The 20,300-nt window shown below is 37.2% G+C and overlaps 1 protein-coding gene across 1 annotated transcript in view; it reads right to left on the bottom strand.

The window, feature by feature from the left end:
- Positions 1 to 6,214: 6,214 nt before the first annotated feature.
- bahd1 (bromo adjacent homology domain containing 1) overlaps positions 6,215 to 20,300 on the bottom strand; it is a 35,330-nt gene continuing 21,244 nt past the window's right edge. Inside the window, exons 2-7 of the mRNA XM_081347795.1 lie at positions 17,042 to 18,613; positions 12,179 to 12,552; positions 9,188 to 9,347; positions 9,024 to 9,103; positions 8,546 to 8,637; positions 6,215 to 8,463 (exon numbers count right to left, since the gene is read on the bottom strand). Coding sequence (XP_081203921.1) covers positions 8,280 to 8,463; positions 8,546 to 8,637; positions 9,024 to 9,103; positions 9,188 to 9,347; positions 12,179 to 12,552; positions 17,042 to 18,593 — 2,442 coding nt within the window. The 5' untranslated portion in view covers positions 18,594 to 18,613 and the 3' untranslated portion in view covers positions 6,215 to 8,279. The remainder of the gene's footprint in view (positions 8,464 to 8,545; positions 8,638 to 9,023; positions 9,104 to 9,187; positions 9,348 to 12,178; positions 12,553 to 17,041; positions 18,614 to 20,300) is intronic.

Genomic DNA, 20,300 nt, shown 5'->3' with positions numbered 1-20,300 from the left:
AGTCGTACTTGACAGCACCATGGAAGCGAATCCGAGCGCTGATGATACGTTGGATTTAATAGTAGAGGTGAGAATAAATTATTTCATTCTTAACCAACGTACAGTTGGAAAACGGATTAAACCTCGAGCGTTTGAGAAACCGAACACACATCTCCAACTCATATTGCTCCGTGACGTGTCAACGGTCGCTTTGTCCAGGTGGTATTTATAGCATAGGGGGCGGAGCCTTAGATTCTTGAGAGCATTTGATTGGACAGAAGATGTGATGAGAAGCTGAAGTCCGCGGTGATGTCATAAAAATCTGTCATCCATTTTAGCGGAAGTGAGAGAAAGAATGATTATCTCCTAAATGCGAATTTTAGAACAGACCAGCTGATTTATAACTTTAAGGCTAACATATTCATACTAAAAGCTAAAAAAAACGTACATTTTGATTTCAGGGGGCCTTTAAAGTCATGTTTTTAACGTAAATCAGCTGGGGAAAAAATCTTTACTAAAGTGATTCCAATGATATTGTTCCTCTGTCATTATTGTTATAGTTGTGGTGTATTCATTAAAATTTTGAATTATTTTTAAATTAAATTAATTAAATTAAATAAATTATCCCGCTTGTTGTGAACAGGCCTTATAAGTATAAAGCAGACATAAATCAGATAATGATGGAGAATGTATGGCTATTATACCAGCCTTAACAGGAATTTTCATTTAAATGCTCAAATGGAGCTCAACAACCAGGCATTTATGACACAGCAGTTGTTAAGTAGTATTGAGAGCATTGATGGATACAAAGGTATTGTCCCCTCTTTTTGATCAAGAGCGGGGTAAAGTAAAATGAAATGAAAAAGGTCTGTATTTTTTCATTACTATGCAAATGCATGACTAAGTAGAGTTCAGTGACCTCCATCATTAGTGTTCAAGGTAGAGTTGCTACTGGATGGAGATCTCATTGTCATGCTGCACCAGAAAACAGTGTCTGGTTTACAAACACTGGTGACTCTGGATGAGGTAAGAAGTAGACAGCGGGGGTAAATGCTTTAAAATTATTTTTCACAGAGAAAAGAAAGTCCTGAGTAGTATCTCTTCCATTGAAAATGACCAATGAAACATACGAGAAAACAGCATTACATTTGAGACTAGGTGCTCTTCTTTTGAAATATTTCATTTTCCACAAATGAATAAATGCATGGACATGAAATATTGATTTGAGTTCAATTCATTTTATAAACATACCTGTATTTCATCTTACGGCTTCCGCTAATAAAAAGGATCCACTGCAACATACAAAACCACCAACCTAGCAAAAGGACGAATACTGCAACAATATTATAGTGATATTGATACTAAAGTCCTCTTATTTTTACTAAAATCAATAACTGAGATGGGGAATTTCAGGTTCAGTTGTTCATATGATTTGGATGAGAGGACTAACATACAGTTGCTTGTTTTGAAAGTGATAGCACACTTGTTTTTTTCTGTCTCCATTCTCAAACTGCTACTTTTTTTCCTGAAGCCTTTTTTAGCTTTTTTTTTATTTTCAAGAAAGTTGTTGATATAAATTTGAATGCTCTAAAGAACTCTAAAATTCAATTGCTTGTAAGATTCTTTATGGTATTTCAGAATTGCATGTATTGTAACCATCTTTTGTAAGTTTGAAAGTATAAGTTAATATTTAGTCTATGCTTTTAAATGTTGTTCTTTTTGGCAAAAAAGATTTTGTTTAATATCTCATTTCTCATCACAGTGTGGAAGTAAAATGGATTGTGAAAGATAATACCTGTTGACTTTAAAGTAGTATTAGTAAATTTAGTATTTATGTTTGTTATTATCTAGTATTTATTATAGCCTATCATATTTTGTATTTTGTAATTTTCTTTGTACATGTGTTCAGAGGAACAGTGGGCCACATTCAGTTTTACCTCACTTATAGTCAGTATGTCTTTCATGTGTCATGCTTCAAAACTCAGACAGGTGCAGAATATATAGAGTAAAACAGCTGCAAGTCATTTCCTCCCTGGAAACATCCATCATATCGAGACACTCTCAAGCTATCAGAAGCATACTGATTTCCCCCACTTAGATATATATCACACTGTTCCTCCACGCTCTCTGAGTTTAGTTTATAGTAAGCATTGAAAGATTTACCACTTCTAAAACATTCTAATTCAAATCATACCAAAACCAAAAATGTACATTAGGATTATTTTTAGGCTTTGTGTCACTATACTACTCACCATAGACTCATCTTAAAAATCACTGTTCAAAACTATTTGGTAATGAATATCAGGTGGGTTAACCATTGTTGTTGCATCTTAAAAAATGTATATACAGCAACGGCATCGCCAAACAACAACAGCCAGAAGTGATTTTACTCCTTTATGTCCGTAGGAGCGAGTCATAATCATTCATTCAACCAATTCAGTCATCAGGAACTAAATTGAACTGCCTTTACAAAAGAATCATTAAAGGACAAGTTCGGTATTTTACACTTAAAGCCCTGTTTACAGATCGTTTCTGGTGAAATAGAACGGTTAAGATTAAAATTTGGACAAATGCTGCTGTCCCGAGAATTGTAGGTTTCTTTGGCTTTCCCCAAAACCTCTAGAATGGGTGTAGTAGCCTATAGGTGCACTGTCCTTCCTAAAACGCATTAAACTTTCGTTTACAAAGACGTGAAACTGACCGAGTGGTCAGGGGTGTTCACTGATATGCTCACACAAAAATCGCCGCAAATTCGTTGTAAAACTGTGGACCTATTTTTCCAAACGTCTCACACCCGTACATTCTTCCGTTGAGAGCTTGAATAATAGACACTCCAGCCCAGTTGGTGGCGGCGGAGTAATACCGTACCTCACAGCACATCAAATACAAGTAAATGGAGTTAAACAAAAACTACGATAAAACCTGTTGGAAAGCATCTTTTGCAGCGATTTTTGTGTGAGCATATCAGTAAACACCCCTGACCACTCGGTGAGTTTCACGTCTTTGTAAACGAAAGTTTAATGCGTTTTAGGAAGGGCTGTTCCAGTGCACCTATACACCCATTCTAGAGGAAAGCGAAATTGGGACAGCAACATGAGTCCAAATTTTAATCTTAACCGTTCTATTTCATCAGAAACGATCTGTAAACAGGGCTTTAAGTGTAAAATACCGAACTTGTCCTTTAAATAATTAATTTACCTGATTCTCTCGAAACAGATTGCTCAGATTGCTTATTCTTTGACACTGTTGATGTAGCAAAAATAGATGGAAAATGACTGACCATATTGTGTAAAACATCATTTACTCACTACTAACTTCTTGTGTATTTAACTGTTGTACACAAACAATATCACATTTTAATATGATTTTTAAATATGCATTATATGGTTTGAAATCAGTGTGGCTACTGCATATTAATAGAATTTACAGTTAAAAGTTACCTTAAAATCAGTTTCTTCACAGAGATAAGCACACAAAAAGAAAGCATTTTTGTCCTAAAACATCTGTTGCTCTCTCCGAAATATTATGTTTATTATGCATTTCTGTGACTGACATTAAAAGGTCAAGGTGGAAATGATGATATTCTATCTGAAAAAAAAAAGACAGAAAAATGCATTTATATTATACACGTCAACATAAAGAAAAGACAGAAGTAAAGACCACTCCTTGATGATTTAATTTCCTCTTCCGTCTATAAGCAAAGCTGCTGGTGTGAGCAATGGTATATTTTTCTCTTTTCATCTCCAAGGCCTCACTTATCTCACTTGGGAGGACTGAGGAAAAGGTGCACTTATCCAAGTCTCTCACAGAGATAAGTGAGATGGAATACAAGGTCTGATACGCGAATAAACCAGATGCCTCATGAATATTTATAATGCTGCTTACCTGCTCAATTAATTTACAGATTTAAATGCCATGGAAACATTTTGAATCTCTAGCGGGGTGCATTTGGTTGATAAGGGATGAGTTGCAAAATTTGATTTTGCTTTCTTTCATAATCTGAGATTTGATTACAGCTCTGAAATGGTTTTGAAATTTGTTTATATGTTGGACTGAGAATAAACAATACATCTGTGTTGGTTCTGCATTATAATCATCTGCATTTTATGATTTGTTTTCCCTGCTATGAATAGATTTTAAACATTCGTAAGGTACATTCACTCTCAGAAAAAAAGGTACAAAAGCTGTTGCTGTGGTGGTACCTTTTCAAAAGGTACACTTTTGTACCCAAAGAGTACATATTAGTCCCTCAAAGGTACATATTAGTTCCAAAAGTGTACATATTAGTACCAAAAGTGTACATATTAGTACCTAAATGGTACATATTAGAACCTTTTTGAAGGGTACTGCCCCAGTGACAGCTTTTGTACCTTTTTTTCTGAGACAAATTTGCATTCGCCTAAGAGCATTTTATTGTTAAATTGTATTAAATATTTTCCTGCATCTCCCGACCCAAATACAACTTTGACATGTCTATATGATTTCAAATAATCTAGGAAACAAAGTAAAGCAAAATGATTAAAATAGCAACAGTTTGCTCTTTACGGTAAACAGCAGTTATTCTGTAAATGTAGGCATGAGCCAATGAAAGCACTTGTTTATTGGACAGATGGCAACATCAAATTGTACTTATCTTACAACATTAGCATAACTGAAGGACTAAAAATATCATTATTGCTTCCAAGACATTAACATCATTTTTCACACGGATCATTAATAATGCAAACAAAAGATTGCAGAAGAATCTAATTTAGCTCATGTGTGAGCTTCATTCAAGCCCTCTGCTGAAGTTTTCAGAATTCACCAAATGCACACATATTTGTACACGAATCAAATGTCAAATTAGACCTGCTGTACACGGCTGTTGCAAATCCATATTTCTGTAATGTCAGCAGCATGGTAATTTGATTTAGTAAAACGTTTGCGGGGCATCATGTAAAGCAACACCAGTAGAACATAAAACACGAAGAGGAAATGCCTTTCTGGCTTCAAACCTATATAAAGAAATATATTTTTCAATCTGATTGCAAGTACTTTCCCAACTGGTCTCCATGAGGATTGAAGCATCCAGGCAGCAAGATAAATCTACAAGTGGATTGTACTTGTAGTACACAGAGAGGGCACAGAGAATTTGAGAATGCCAAGGAGAAAAAAAACATTTCAGGAAAATGAATTTCAAGTCACAAACTGGACAGCTTCAGTAGGCTCCCGAGATGACGCTTAAGAGACAATATGTAAATGCATCATATAAGCAATTAATAGAAATGAAAATGCATGGCAGTTACATATGATGCAACAAAATTTTGGGTCCCACTTTATATTAAGTGGCTTTAAGTATGCACTTGCATTGAAATGAACAATTGGATAAAATGGACGTATTGTACTTACATTTTGAAAATACCTGCATGCAATTACAGCTGTAGTAAATTCATGTAATTAAATTTGTAATTACACTGTTGATCCTTCCCATACACCTTAATCCACCCATACTACCACACCTGTCCCTAACCATACCCGTATCACACCTCAATAGCAGCAAACATGTTTTACAATAAAACATGAACACAATAAGTACATTGTACTTATTTTTCGATGCAAGTACATACTTAAAGCCACTTAATATAAAGTGGGTTTGTTGATTTGCATTATAAGGCGACGTGGCAATGGTGGATGTTTTACTGCATATTAAGTATTTGCAACTGCTAGCAGTGCTTCATTTCTCTAATAAGACAGTGTTGTTGGGCAGAAGAGGGTCCAGGTAGGTTCAGCATGACACCCTGTGGCAACTCTGCACCAGTGCAGCTTGTGTTCACTAAAATATATTAAAATATAAATTAAAATGACTTTTATTCAACCATTCTCAATTATGCATTGAATAACAGCTTATGTTATGTATATTCTTCCTCATGTTTTTGTTTGAAAAATGTGTCTAATAATTTCAGTAATAAGGTTTTTTAATACACAATGTAATATTAATTGAACATTGATTTAATTTAAGTTACGGCAATACACAAAGCCTACAGGAAAAATACACAGCCATCTGAGGAAAACCTCATTATGTAATATGGATTTTTTTGAAAGATGCCTCAGGATGGGCTTTGAGAAGCTGTTAACATCTCACAACCAGTGTTAAATATGTAATGATGTGCTTTATGGTTTATTTGGATCCGCATCAATACATCAGAAGTCAAGGAACTCAATTCGGTATTAGTAAAACAAACAAGACAAAGGATTTGATGCTCATATATTATTTATTCCTTTTAAATATTTTCCTCTTATAATATACATTTCTATCTTAAATAATACAAATGCGCTGTGCTAGATCTATTATTTCAAAGAATGCCCAGTACTTCCATGCTGCACTGAAATATATATATTTGTATAGACACGCTCGCCCACATACACACAAACAGCCATTCATCAAAGGAGCAAAAGAGCTTGGAATTCATGGTCAGTTTTGTATACAGAGGAATGAACGTAATCCTCTCCACCTCTCCTCATTTTGGTACACAATGTTGTATTTGCCATCCAGAACATTCTGCTAGAGAAGTATACATTTCAAAAATACATAATTTTGACAAAAACAGCAACCATCAAGGAGTCTACTCAACCAAACTGCCAACCAAAGCAAAAGCTCTGCTGAAATGTTCCACGAAACCGCTATGGCATTAACACGTCTAAACTGGCATATCTGACGCTGGGAAATAACATTAACTGAGAAAAAAAAGGAAAAAAAAAAGAACGGAAGATCAGGACGAGATTATTTCGCTTCTGCTTTTGTATAGTTTGGTGTATATATATATATATAACTTCATCACAATGACATAATTACGTCCGATTGATTAACATTCACTTAGATCTCAATAATGTGAAAGGAATGGATTCAAAAATACCTCAACAAATCACATCTGAACTTAAAAAACCTAAGTCAAATAGTCTTTACGTAAAAAAACAAAACAAAGCCACAAACAGGTCTCCTCCTTCATCAGAGGTTGACCTTTTTGGGAGTCCCTGTGAGTACAATATCACTTTGTAAAGTCCTCTTGATTTTTGCAAAAAGTCCAAAACAGGGAAGTGTAAAGGTCAGCATAGTGCGATCAGACAATCTTATCGATGCTTTTTAGCACAGATAAAAATGTGGTGAAAAACAAGCAGGCCAAAAACGCAAAGAGGCTTGAGGGAAAAACAAAACCAAACAACCAGTGTTTCTTCACATAGCAGACTGTTAACTATTTAAAGGCACAAACAGACCATATAAAACAGCTTCCTCATTTCATAATTAGCGATCTTGTAACAAAACTACCATGTAGGACGAGAAGCAAAGGGCACATGTTGAAAGCAGGCCTGTGCACGCGAGATTAAGTTTGTCCATTCACATTTGTAACTGACAGTTTGCGAGTTCTCTCGTATCTTTGTACACGTACAACAAATACACAGTATTTTCCTGCATTGGAGATCAGTAGCAGGTGACATTTTGAACTGAGTCAGACTGCTGACTTGGTGAATGATACATTTTAGTGCAAACTAATGGAGTTGCGAAGGTGGATGTTAAGGAGTGGCGTGATAACCTTTGGTTTGCTGGGAAGGCAGAAAACGGGGAAACTCGGTGTAGGATATAAGGCAAGTCATGATGGGCGACGGGAGGACGAAAGCTCATTACACATTGGTCGGTCAACAAGAATGGTAAGTTAACCAAATGCATTCTGGAATATTTGGTCCGCCACAATAAATCTATGATCCCCCACACCCTGTTATGATGACTAAATGAATGATTGGCCAGTGCGTTGAGGATCAAACCGATTGGTGCCTCCTAAAACACGGAGCTTGTGTTCAATTTATCTAAAAATAAATATTTTGAACCTTCCATCTACAGATAATTAGTTCAATAAGGGTGCGTTTACTACCAAAAAGAGAATATTAGAGCTCTACTACATATTTCAAGGTCATTGTTAATGTACCTGCATTAATTTTTTGTTCTTTTTACACTCATTCAGCAAATATAAAAGATAACTGCAAAAATAAATACTCGAATTCATGGAGTGAAAAAATCACATTTTGGCGATCGGTACCTTTGAACTCAAGGTAAGTTGTGCTCAGAATGCCGTTATATAAAGTCACAAGGGATAATAGTTGAAACTTAGTTTTTTTTCAGGAGTGCTACGCCGAGAGCATTTATCCTAAAGGGAAAAAAGTGGGAAACAATAACAACTCCCTAAAGACTTGTGGCCGTCCAGTTGATAGGACTTTGATTGTGTCGTAACGTTTTGGATTCTGGTTTCAGTGTATGGCTCCATCCAGACCTACTGCAGGTTTTTCAGCAGACGGCCGTAGCGGTAGTCGTAAACGTGGCGGCAGACGAACACCAGGTCAGGATCGATGTCGTTGGGCACGCAACGATGAGCTGGAATTACATAGTCGGAGGGAGGGACCAGGGGGCTACGTCTGGGTAAGCCCTCCTCATGACACTTCACCAAGGCACAAAATCTGAAACATTAAAGATCAGATTTGTACAAAGGATAGGAGGTGATGATACATTTGACACTTGGCGATAAATATGATCGCTTACCTACAGTACTGTGCTAATGTCAACACATAGCACTTATCCTCAATACATGCCACACTATTTTCATCCTGATGCCGAGACGCGAAAATCTCATTCTGGAAAAATTCACACAGCTTTAATATTTTATATTTAACTTAAGGGAATCCATGCTGTAAGTGCACTAAATAAATATTGCAACAAATACAATGTGAAATGAAAATGCAGATACATATTGAATCAAATACATGGAAGTTAGAAGATACAGGCATGTTAAATTATCATTCCCTTTATGAATTATAGTAGATATACAGTGTTCATAACATGTTTGAGAGTGCTGGGAATCATTTGTTTGTCCAGTGTCTCTATTCCAGTGGTTTACTGAACACAGGAAACTTGCGCTGCCTACTTCCTATATAAAACTCATAATCAAAGGAAGTCAAATGTTGACATTGCAAATCCCCGGAGGACCACACGGCTGTGCCACGAGCAATTCTAGACTCACCTCACAGTGCATGCTGGGAATGCGACCCCCCTGAGTGTGTTCTGGGCGGTAGTACCAAAACAAGCTCATCATCAGCTCCCCTAAAAGTAGGATTCAAGTATTGTGAGCTCTTCTGTGACTTTCATTGATGTATTAGAGAAAACAGCGTTTAGAGGAAGCCTTACCTGACTCTGGGTCTTCCCAGAAGGCGGAGACTTTGGCCACATAAGGCAAGGACTTCTTCCTGGGACCTGAGCGCAGTAGCACGGCGTCTCTGACCCTGATCACCTCTCCATCTCTCTGCACTCCTTCATAGCATCTGCGCAGGGATGTTGATTCCTCACCCTTCAATCAAATGAAAATATAGAGTTCCACATTTTATCTCATTATACACTTTTGTATCACATTAGACATGTACAAAAAAAACTTGAAGCCAGCTGAATCTTTTAAAGCTTTACTTGATATAGATTAATCAAGTAGTGGGTGGGTTGTCTGAACGACTAGTCTCAAAATGCATTTCAAAAATGCACTAATTTTAACTTGACACACTGTCTTTCAAATGCAACAAGCTATAAAAAACAGCATGAATTATGACGCAATAATAACAGATGTTAAAAGACATCTAAATGCATGACTGCAGAAGCGAAAGGAGATCAATTAAAAAAAGGACCCTTTAAATAGGTCAGCTAAAGCACAGCATGATGTTAACATGCTAATTGAGAGCACCACCGCTAAAAATATAAAAACTAACACATGGATTGGTAACACTTTAGTTTAGGGTCCAATTCTCACTATTAACTAGCTGCTTATTTCCATGCATATTACTAGGATATTGGCTGTTTATTAGTACTTATAAAGCACATGTTAATGCCGCATTCTGCATGACCATATTCTACATCCCTTAATCCACCTGACCCAATACCTAAATTTAACAACAACCTTTCTAACTTTTAATAAGCAGTAATTAAGAGTTTAGTGAGGCAAAAGTTGTAGTTAACAGTTAGTTAATAGTGAGAATTGGACCCTAAACTAAAGTGTTACCAATCCATGTGCTATGTGTGACCTATGGATTTAATCCTGAAATATATCTACACTACCATTTAAGTTTTGGATTAATAGAACGTTTTCTATTATAAGTATCTTATTCTCATCAAGGCTGCATTTATTTATCAAAAATACAGAAATATTGTGAAATATTATAACAATTTTAAATGTTTATTTTAATGTGAAATTTATTCCTGTGATCTGTATTCAGTTTTGTATTCCTGTGGTATTTTCAGCAGTGTCATGTGATCCTACAGAAATCATTCAATCAATGTAGAAAACGGTTGTGGTTTTTGTGGAAACCGTGATACTTTTTTTTCAGGATTCTGTAATGAAAGTTCAGAAGACAGCAATTATTTGTAAGTAACAAATAAGTAACATTATAAATGTCTTGACTGTCACTTTAGATCAACTTAATGCATCCTTGGTGAATAAAAATATTAATTTCTTAAACAAAAAACTTTCTACATCGAAATTTTGCACAAATACTGATGAGGAAAAATATACAGTATCTACCATCATTACATAGTAGAATCTTTCATGAATTAAAATAACTTGTTTTTAGTACTCTATTTGACAAAGGGTAAAACTAGTATCCAAATTCCAACAGATCTTACGTAGTCCCCGCCCCTTTTCAGTACTGTGCTCTTTGTGTTCTGTCTACCGGTTTATACTTCCACAGCATGAAGATAAGATCTTACAGATTTATGAATGAACCACTTGTTTTAAAATCTTTTGTCTACTGAGATTTGTTATGACATCTGCATTAAACATTACAATGGTCATGATAACTTTCGTTAACTCTACAGTATGTAAATCTGCATGCTTGTTTCTGGCGCATAAGGTCTATAGAGAAGCCCAAAGACCAAGTAAAGGCGTGACTCTGCAGTGTGGAGAACTAAATAGTTCTTCTGCTGAATCCTGAAGTAAAGTGTGTAAACATTTCATAAACTAATTTTCTTAAAGTTATTTATAAGTTCTTAAAACACTAAAATGGAGAAGAAAACAGCAGCATGAAAATACTTGTTTAAAAGCACCTCACTGGAATTTAATAATCATGACCTTTCCAATGAACGCAATACAATGTTTACTACTGACATTTTGCAACAGCTGTTCAAAAGAAATTTGCCTGGGGCATTATTTTGTAATTTACCAGGAATAATAATAATAATATAATAAATGCAATATCTTTCAATGAATCGCTGCTTTAAAGGATGAATGAATGAAAATTCTGTCATTAATTACTTACCCTCATGTTGTTCCAAACCCACTCGACTTTGGTTCAACATCAGAACACAAATGAAGATCATTTTGATGAAATCTGAGTGTTTTTTGTTCCTCCTTTGACAGCTGTGCAACTGACGCTCAGATGCTTCAAAGAGTTCATAAAGAGATCGTAAAACTAATCCATATGAATCCATTCTAATCCATATGAGCAGTTCAGTCCAAATTTTTTGAAGAGACACGATTGCTTTATATGATGAACAGATTGAATTTAGTCTTTTATTCACATATAAACATTGATCAGTGAACAAACTCAACCGAACCTGCTTGATGCGTGAGAACAAACCTCTCGCTGAAGCTCACACGTACTGCGTAACACGAGAATGAACCTCATTGGTTCTTGCGGAAGCTCAAATGTGCTGCAAAACACGAGAATGAACATCACTGGTTCTCGCACATCTAGCAATCATGCTTGAGTTTCCATTTACCATATCTGATGTGTGAGTTGATGAACGTTTATATGTGAATAAAAGCCTAAATTCAATCTGTTCATCATATAAAGCAATCATGTCTCTTCAGAAAATTTTGGACTCAATTCTCAATTCATATGGATTATCTTTACGATCTCTTTATGAACTTTTTGAAGCGTCAAAGTGGTAGTTGCTAGCTGTCAATGGAGGCACAGAGGTAACTCAGATTTGATTAAAAAGATCTTAATTTGTGTTCCGAAGATGAACGAAAGTCTAACTGGTTTGGAACGACACGAGGCTCAGTAATTAATGAAAGAATTTTCACTTTTGGGTGAACTATCCCTTTAAGTCTGGCTCCGGGCACCTCCTAAATGTCTTTTTAGGAAACTTTCAATATGCCAGTGTGTGTTGACACCATCCCCGGACAGGGCAACGTACCGCGATGAATACTTCCTTTTCTGTTGCCACACCAACAGGCATCCAGCCGTTTGTTGCCCGGCGACGACTGATCTTAGGCTGCTTGGCAGAGCCGCTGCCATGGCCTGCTACCAGCTGGCCATCCTTAACATGGGGGCAAACAGCAGAGTCCCGCACCCCAGAACGAGAGCCACTGGGCGGCTTGGCCCTCTGAGGGCATTCCCGTCCCACTCTAATCTGCACCTGGGGTCGACTGGCATCGGGAAGAGGCGTCTGCAGGTGGGGCACTGACTGGGTGGATGGAGGCACACTGGAGATGGGGCAGATGGACAGAGGCAGGGCAGAAGGCATCGTGATGGATGAGCTGTGGTCATCCAGAGGGTAAGAGTAGTCTTCTACAGAGCGGAGAAAGCAAAAATCATTGGTTCATAAAATGCTCAACATGCATTTATGATCATAAACACCATATTGCATGTAATACAACAAATGGAACAGACTAATGCAGTCATAAATGAGTCAGTGTGCCAGATGCTGCGTGGTCAGATGCAAAGCTAAGAGCTGTAACCACAATTATATACAACCTTGAGGGGATTGGATTTTATGACAGGAACTACATATCAATTTAGAAATGTGGAAACAGTGAAGCACTTGATTATTAATTCATTATTGAACTCGAACAAAACAATGACGGTGCATTATCATTTCAATAACATCCAATTGCTGTGATCCAAGGGTGTCGTAAAGGTTGTGTGGGCAGTAAAAAAAAAAAAAAAAATCAGAGTGGATGAGCCAATCTTGGGAAATCTGTCAATTGCCTATGTGGTTCCCATAGTGATGAGGAAATTTAAGGTGTGAGCAAGTACATGTGATGCATTCTTCTGGTAATGCATAAAGAGACAAGAAATGTGCATTTTTAGGGTTCATCTTGACCCCAGAAATTAAATTCTGTCATGATTTGTTCCAAAGCTGTACTGTATCCTGATTTTTATCCATGGAGCAAACGATGATAAGTTCACTGTGACCACAGACTCAAGTTACAAAATATAGGCTAAAACAAAGATACAGTATGTTTCATACACTAATAATTCCTAATGATTTGGTTTTGTATGGAAAAGAACAACCAGAAATCAAAAGTGCATAGTTGGGAACTGTCAAATTAAAAGGAATAAAAAACATTGAGTGCAATTTGAAATTTTATACTTCAAAAATTGACCTTAAACTTATAACAAAGAACACTTACATTTACTTATTAAACATATTAAAAACATCGACATACTGATTAAACTAAACTTGTCCCTCACTCTTTTGCTGTCCCCCTTTGCTTGTCCCTCACTCTTAAACTATCTAATATTCTTTAAAAAAATATTTTATAGAGTTATTTTCTAAATTAAATCATAAGTCTTCCATTTTTAAATTCAATTGGAAATCTTGTGAGACTGCTGAGTTTCATTTTCAGTCATTTAAATGCAGTTTAGTCTATCTGCATGGTCAAATCAGGGTTAGAGGTCAGAGAGTGAAGGCATGAAGACTTGTCTGAAATTAATTCTCTCTTATCTCTTGATTTTCTGTTTTACTGGCCATTGCGATGAGGGAAGAGGAATGACTCTTTAATAGCTGATTAACAAGTTGGTGGTTTTAAACTGCAGCAGGGCAGACTCCTCTCATGCAAAAATCAGGTCTATCAGTATTACCCTACTCATCCCCTGAGGTTTGACATCAATGAATAGCAAATGCAGACATTTTATTACAATCTAGACTCCAAATCTAATAGAACCAACAAGCGTAAATTGAACACCAAATCTGACCAAATCAAACAGCCAAGTGCACACAATGACATGCCGTTGGAGTGGTAATCACACTCAGTCTACACAAAAAAATAGATAACAATACTTAAGATAACCCAGTTCACAGCGCTTGGTCTCTGTGGATCGAGTCTGGGTAAGGAAAAACACAATCATTGTACATTCACTCAAGCATGAAAGTGTTGTGAAAGTGTTGCGTTTTTGGAGGAAAATTTCACTTCCCCCTGCAGTATACAGACAGTTTTAATAAATTTACACTCAGTTTTAGCTCGCACAGTATTGAACGGATCAATACAGCACTTTGCACTTTCAAAAATTACACAATTTCCACATCCATTTAATAGCAAACCAAATATACCAACTTCAAATTAATACTAAAATGCCTCTGCTTTGCTTGTTTGTCTTGTCACGGTGAAAGTCATTCTGTACCTAAAGGGAAACCCACAGAGAGTCAGATTACTGTCTCATTAACGGAGATTACGGTGAGTGAAAAATGACATCGTATAACGGAGCCGTGTGGTTAAAAACCAACAAGGGAGCATCTCTGCGGAGGTCTCTGCCTGTGCTGAGGTTCACATGCGTCTGCGAGACCACAGCTGCCACCTCACAATGAACAGACAGTTCAAGTCTCCTGCCAACAAAAATAACCAGCACCCCTTCCCCACCTGTGGCAATTACTCACATGCAAACCAACAGCGAACAGACTGTAGGGAACATGCAGCCACAATGACATGGCTGGGGAAGGGAATTTCATTTCTTTTGTCTCCTATTCAAGCAGTTACTTTTTTCCCCGCAACCTTGACAGGGTTTCTCTTGACATCTTTTAATGTGACTGTATTTCTTGTGTACACCTTTAGATCAATCACTTTAGAGACTGTGTGAGCTCATTCATAAAGATGTCTACTGCTGAGACTGGGTCAAGGCTGAGGATACAAACATGGAATAGAATGATGAATGTGGAAATCCTTCCATCCATTTAAGAGATACATTTTCTCTAAAAATCAGTTATTTATTCATTTACATAATGATATTTTCTAAAACAAAAAAATAAGCCATCTCTCACATTAGAGGGGAAAGTGAGGCAAGACGTGCCATTGTCACTCTTTTTATGTATACCTTATGGATAATAAGGTAAATAAGGCTTAATATTAGTCAAATTATATTTTCATTATTTTATTCATCCAGTCAATTTTCTCCACTAAACAATGTGCAAATTAAAATTATATATCCTATGTGTGTGTGTGAACGAACTGTGAAATATTATTAATTTAAAAAATAACTTTTCTATTTAATATATTTTAAAATGTAATTCATTCCTGTGATGGCAGTCCAGTCTTCAGAGTCACATAATGATGATTTGGTGTACTAAATCAATACTAAATTTCTCTCCTGATACTGATAGCCGATTATTCAGAATGATATTGATATTCATGATATTCCATGATATTCAACTGGTATTTATTTTCATATTTATTAATTACACAAATAAAAACTGAAATGTATGCAACTCGGTTGCACATAACTTTTTTTTATAGATAACAAATGTACTGCTAACGCTGATTGGGCGATTACATTAGACTTAATTCATTTCGGTTACATAATTTTTTTTTTTTGTGTGTTTGTTATAACTTGTATTAAAGTGGAAGAGATGACTCGTGCTCCACGTTGCTGCTTGAACAGAGGCGCTACAACGATTTTTTCACGTCACATTTAAGAGTGCCAAAACTTTATTTATTGTTTGAATTTTGTGATAAAATGGACAGAATTTGAAAGCTGAGACTTAAAACAAAGCGCAAAGCTCTTTGCGATTATTGGATGGGAGGTGCTACAAATAATGTTTAATGTAGGGAAAAAAAACGCAGATCTGGCAACCCTGGCTTGAACTACGGGTGATTCATAGGGTCAAATAGAGCCTGCTTTAAAATCGCTGTTTTTTTTTTTTTTTTTTACTGTTAATGTATTTTCTGTATTGTCACATTAACTTGCCCAAAATTTAACAAAAGAGAGACTTTCTTTAAACACAGTATGAGTTGCAGTCTGTTTTTCCACCCCCCTTTTGATTGGCAAGATAGAACTGGACCGGATCATCTTCTGTTTTTAAACAATTGGCTGATGGCCGATAGTAAAAATAATTGCTTTTATCGGCTGATACCAATTATTGGCCTATACATCAGTGCATCTCTCCTTATTATTATCAATGTTGAAAACAGTTGTACTGCTTAATATTTTTTTGGAAACTGTTTTACATTTTTCATTAATCTTAAAGTTCAAAAGAATAGTATTTATTTAAAATGGATCAATCTTTTTTGTAACATAAATCTCTACTGTCATTTTTGATGATTCTCACGTACAGAGAATCATTCAGAAGTGCAGAGGTGTATCAACACTGTTGTGATTTATCAATAAAATAGCTCAGAAACTGAAATGTTCTAGCATATATTTCTTAGTAAAAAAAACACAGTTGCACTATTATTCGAGAGACGCTGCCAGGTAGAATTCATTTATACGCAATTGCTCTCTCCCTAATGCATTCATATAAATGTTCTATTTACTGTGCTACTTTATTTGCATCTGATTTAGAACAAGCAGAAATTTGTGAGGAATATAACAACCCAAAGACAATTGAACTGATAAAAATAAGCTGTTATGTAGGAGCAATAGCCTTGTGGGCAGCGCTGTATCAAATGCCATAGCTGTGCACAAGGCAACCCGCGTTCGAGTCTCAGCTCGAGGTTCAGGCTTATTCGTTCATTAATGACGTCATCAGCGATTAGTCAACATCGACCCGACTTTAATCACATAAATGTTGACTTTAAAAAACCTGTTGCATTGTCTGTTTGACACGCATATGTGCATATTTGCTTTATGAAGTACTTAAACTTTAACAGCGTCTTGCAAACTTGCAGTTCTTTACTAAATGCAGCCCTACTTAAACATAAAATGTGGCACAGTTTACCAACTCTCACTCTCTCCTCCATACTTCAATCACAAAAACAGCAGGCAATCTGTTTCAGATGCTCAAACATCCTTGTAAAGTTAAAGCGAGAGACATTTTTATCTTTCATTCCATTTCCCATCCTACCTTTTTCCATTTTGTGCATGCAGCTGGAGCATCCTGCGTTGTACGAGCAGCCCCTGCTAGCGATGGGTTGCGTGGGTCTGTAGGCATAGCTGTTGAGCCTGCAGGCTTCTCCGTAGCAGGTGCCCACAGAGTTACAGTATGCCGGATGAGGGATCCCTGTGGTATGGGAAACTGAAGAGGGTAGCAATTTTGGTCTCTGGACCCCACTAGTACACATCGCCAGCTGGGGTACGGACGAGGGCGTGTGGCTTCCTGGATTTGGGCTTACGGGATGTGCCGGAGTCCCATGATGGGCAATGTGGACATAGTACCCAGGGTAACATGGATAGGAATGGGCACCGATGGGCATTGCTGGATGCGTCAGGGTGTGAGGAGAAGGAAGAAATCCCTTCAGAGAATGTTCATCGGTTTCCGGGAAGGTTTTCTGGCCGAGGAACAAGGCTAGTCTATGGCAGTACTCCACTGATCTCTCCTGGGAACAGCAGTAATATGATTTCACATCAGTCTCTGTTTTCTCTTCCTTCACAGGCTTCAGGGGAAAGCCGAGCATGGATCTGCACTGATATCCGGGGCTAATAAAGCCATGGCTTCCTGTGCTCCCATCCCACAATGCCTCTGTGTGGAGGGCTTGCTTCTCACAGAGGCTGCAGCATTGCTGCGCTACTTTTAACTTGGACTGACAGGCCAAGTTGTGCTGCTGTTTACGCGATTTAGACTGTAGCAGTTTCCCTCGCACCCCTCCACCGCTCGGTTTGCCATCTGTTTTACCTCTGCGCTTCACTCCAGAGGACGTGCTGGTCAGCTTGAGGAGGGCGGCCGCATTTAAACCAGCCAGGCGCTTGGGAGCAGGACTGTTTAGAGTCTGGAGATCAATAGCGTCGGCTTCCGCCTTCGCTTTTTTGGGGTTTCGACATTGTTCGGTCTCTCCGATACACGTGCGTTTTCGGTTATCTTGGGCTTTTCTGGAACAATCATTATCTTTCGCTGTGTCTTTAGAAAGAGAAGTGTCTCCTTTTGTCTGTTGCTGCTTCTTTGAGAGTTTTGATGTCTTTTGGGGGTCCTCTCTGTCCAACAGTAGACTGTTAACGGCCTCTGCATTAAGAGAGGCCAGCCGTCTCTGGCGAGGTTCGGGGGTGAATTCTGTGTATAAGGCAGATTTATCTGGTTTCACTTTGCTTTTTGGTTCAGGCGCTGACCGGCAAATCTTACAGGCTTTCTTGCGACACTTGCAGATTTTCGCCCTCCCCTGCATTTCCTTCACCTTGGCCTTCATGCTGTTCCTACACGTTTCGCTCTCGTCCAAGCGCGTCAGTACGACACAGCAGTTAAGCGCGCTCACTTCACCCAATCCATGTCGTCCCCTGAGGGGGTACAGCTTCCGGTCTCTCTCGGTTGTCTTCCCTTTTATTTCCTTACCTTTTCTTCTTTGGGTAGAGCATGTTTTAGCCTTCTTTTCTGGCCAAGTTCTGTCCATAGTTGTCTGACAGCTCACCTGGTCCGCAGATTCACTCTTATATCCACATAAAGAGTTCCTCTGCCGTGCATGGGTCATCACACTCTGTCATGCAAAACCTATAAAAATAAATATACAGCATTTTTTAATTATTCATTTCAAAGCTGTAACTGCTATGATTAAATATATAATGTGTACAGGAACCATTAAGAATTTCATAACCTTTACTAATTAATATTAATGCAACCAACTATTCAAACTAAAGCAGAAAAATCAGCACAAATGTGGCCTTATGTGCCACCTTAATCAGGTTTCTGGTTTGGCAAGAGTTTAAAGAATTTTAATTGGTGGGACAAACATGGTTACTAAACTGTGTAGGTGCAATAAACAATTTTTAGCATATGTTGTTTTGGCTTTTTGTAACAAACATCTTTCTACATGAATTCACACAATGCATAAATAACATTCTTTTAATATTTTATCTTAGCAGGCTAGTAACACTTCTGATATTTTAACTTTGAGATTTTACATAATTACTTTAGCATATAATGGCGTCACAGGCTCAAGAACTGATTACATTCGATTAATAGACCAGACACAGTGCCATAATTAGCCTATGTCCGTTATTTAAATGAATGATGATGTAGTTGCTAAAACATACAAAGAGACAGCAAAACATAATATTATGACATTGTGTGTTATGATTGATGTGATAGTACCACAATGTCTGAAACCTAGGACAGCTATTCCTATTTACATCTTGCATCATTTAAAGGGACATTTATCAAAATGAACATTCTGTCATCATTCATTCACCCTTGTGTTGTTTCAAAATAAGTAATTTTGCTTTTTTTCTTCTTGAAATAACAAAAACATGTTCAAGATGCCCTTTTCCATGTAAGCTCAATGACTGGACCTTTCAATAGCTTTAATAAATGACGTAAATTAATAGCATTAATTTGATGACGAGTAAATAATGACAGGATGTTCCTTTAAGAAACACCTGATCTGTAAATATTACATTGTCAGGGACAGGGTGCTTATCTTAAGAGCCCATTAAACTGTTGCTCTCCAAATAAAACTATTTGATTTGCAATTTTGTGGTACACAAGGTTGAACACTTGTAACCTCAAATGTCAGATGAGAAATTAATGCAAGAAATATTTCTGATGACATTCTGGAGATTTAACATGTCCAACATGTTTCCCCGAGACCTATTGATTAACTGAAAGGCAAGTCAGGGGTCAAACACACACAGAGACATATGACAGTAATTGGGCTCCATGTGAAACTTAACACTAACTGACACAAAACACTAACTGTTTTGACCTATTGACAAGTTCCTCTTTCTTTAAAAGGAACAGAAGTCCTTGAGGCTTTCCAGCTGACTCTGAAGTTAGACCAAGCTATTATTAGCCAAAGACATCTTTTAATGTTTGATGCATCGCTTTAGTTTTAAATATGATTTTGAGTTTTATGTTCTGTATTATTAGTATCACTGTGCGCCACCATGAAAGACAGAAGAGCTTTGAAAAGTATGAATGCTACAGGCTTGCTTGGATTGTGTGAATAGATCCATTTATTCATGTGCTCAGTTATTAAGTTTGACAGCTGCTGTATTTGAATCTCCATCTGTCAAATAAAAGAGGTCATCATAAACATCAGTCATCCTCAGACGCATGCAGTGCTCTCCTTTACAATGCACAGAGCAAGTTCAGCACCCGCGAAAGAAACATTTTTGTGTTTCACATTTCCAAAACCCAACTGTAAAATATGGACACAAAAAGGCAACTGTAGCATTCTCTC

This window comes from Scardinius erythrophthalmus (genome assembly GCF_964197995.2).
Source record: "Scardinius erythrophthalmus genome assembly, chromosome: 19".
NCBI lineage: Eukaryota > Metazoa > Chordata > Actinopteri > Cypriniformes > Leuciscidae > Scardinius > Scardinius erythrophthalmus.
The sequence above is the reverse complement of the archived record's forward strand: the minus strand, read 5'-3'. Positions and strand labels throughout refer to the sequence as shown.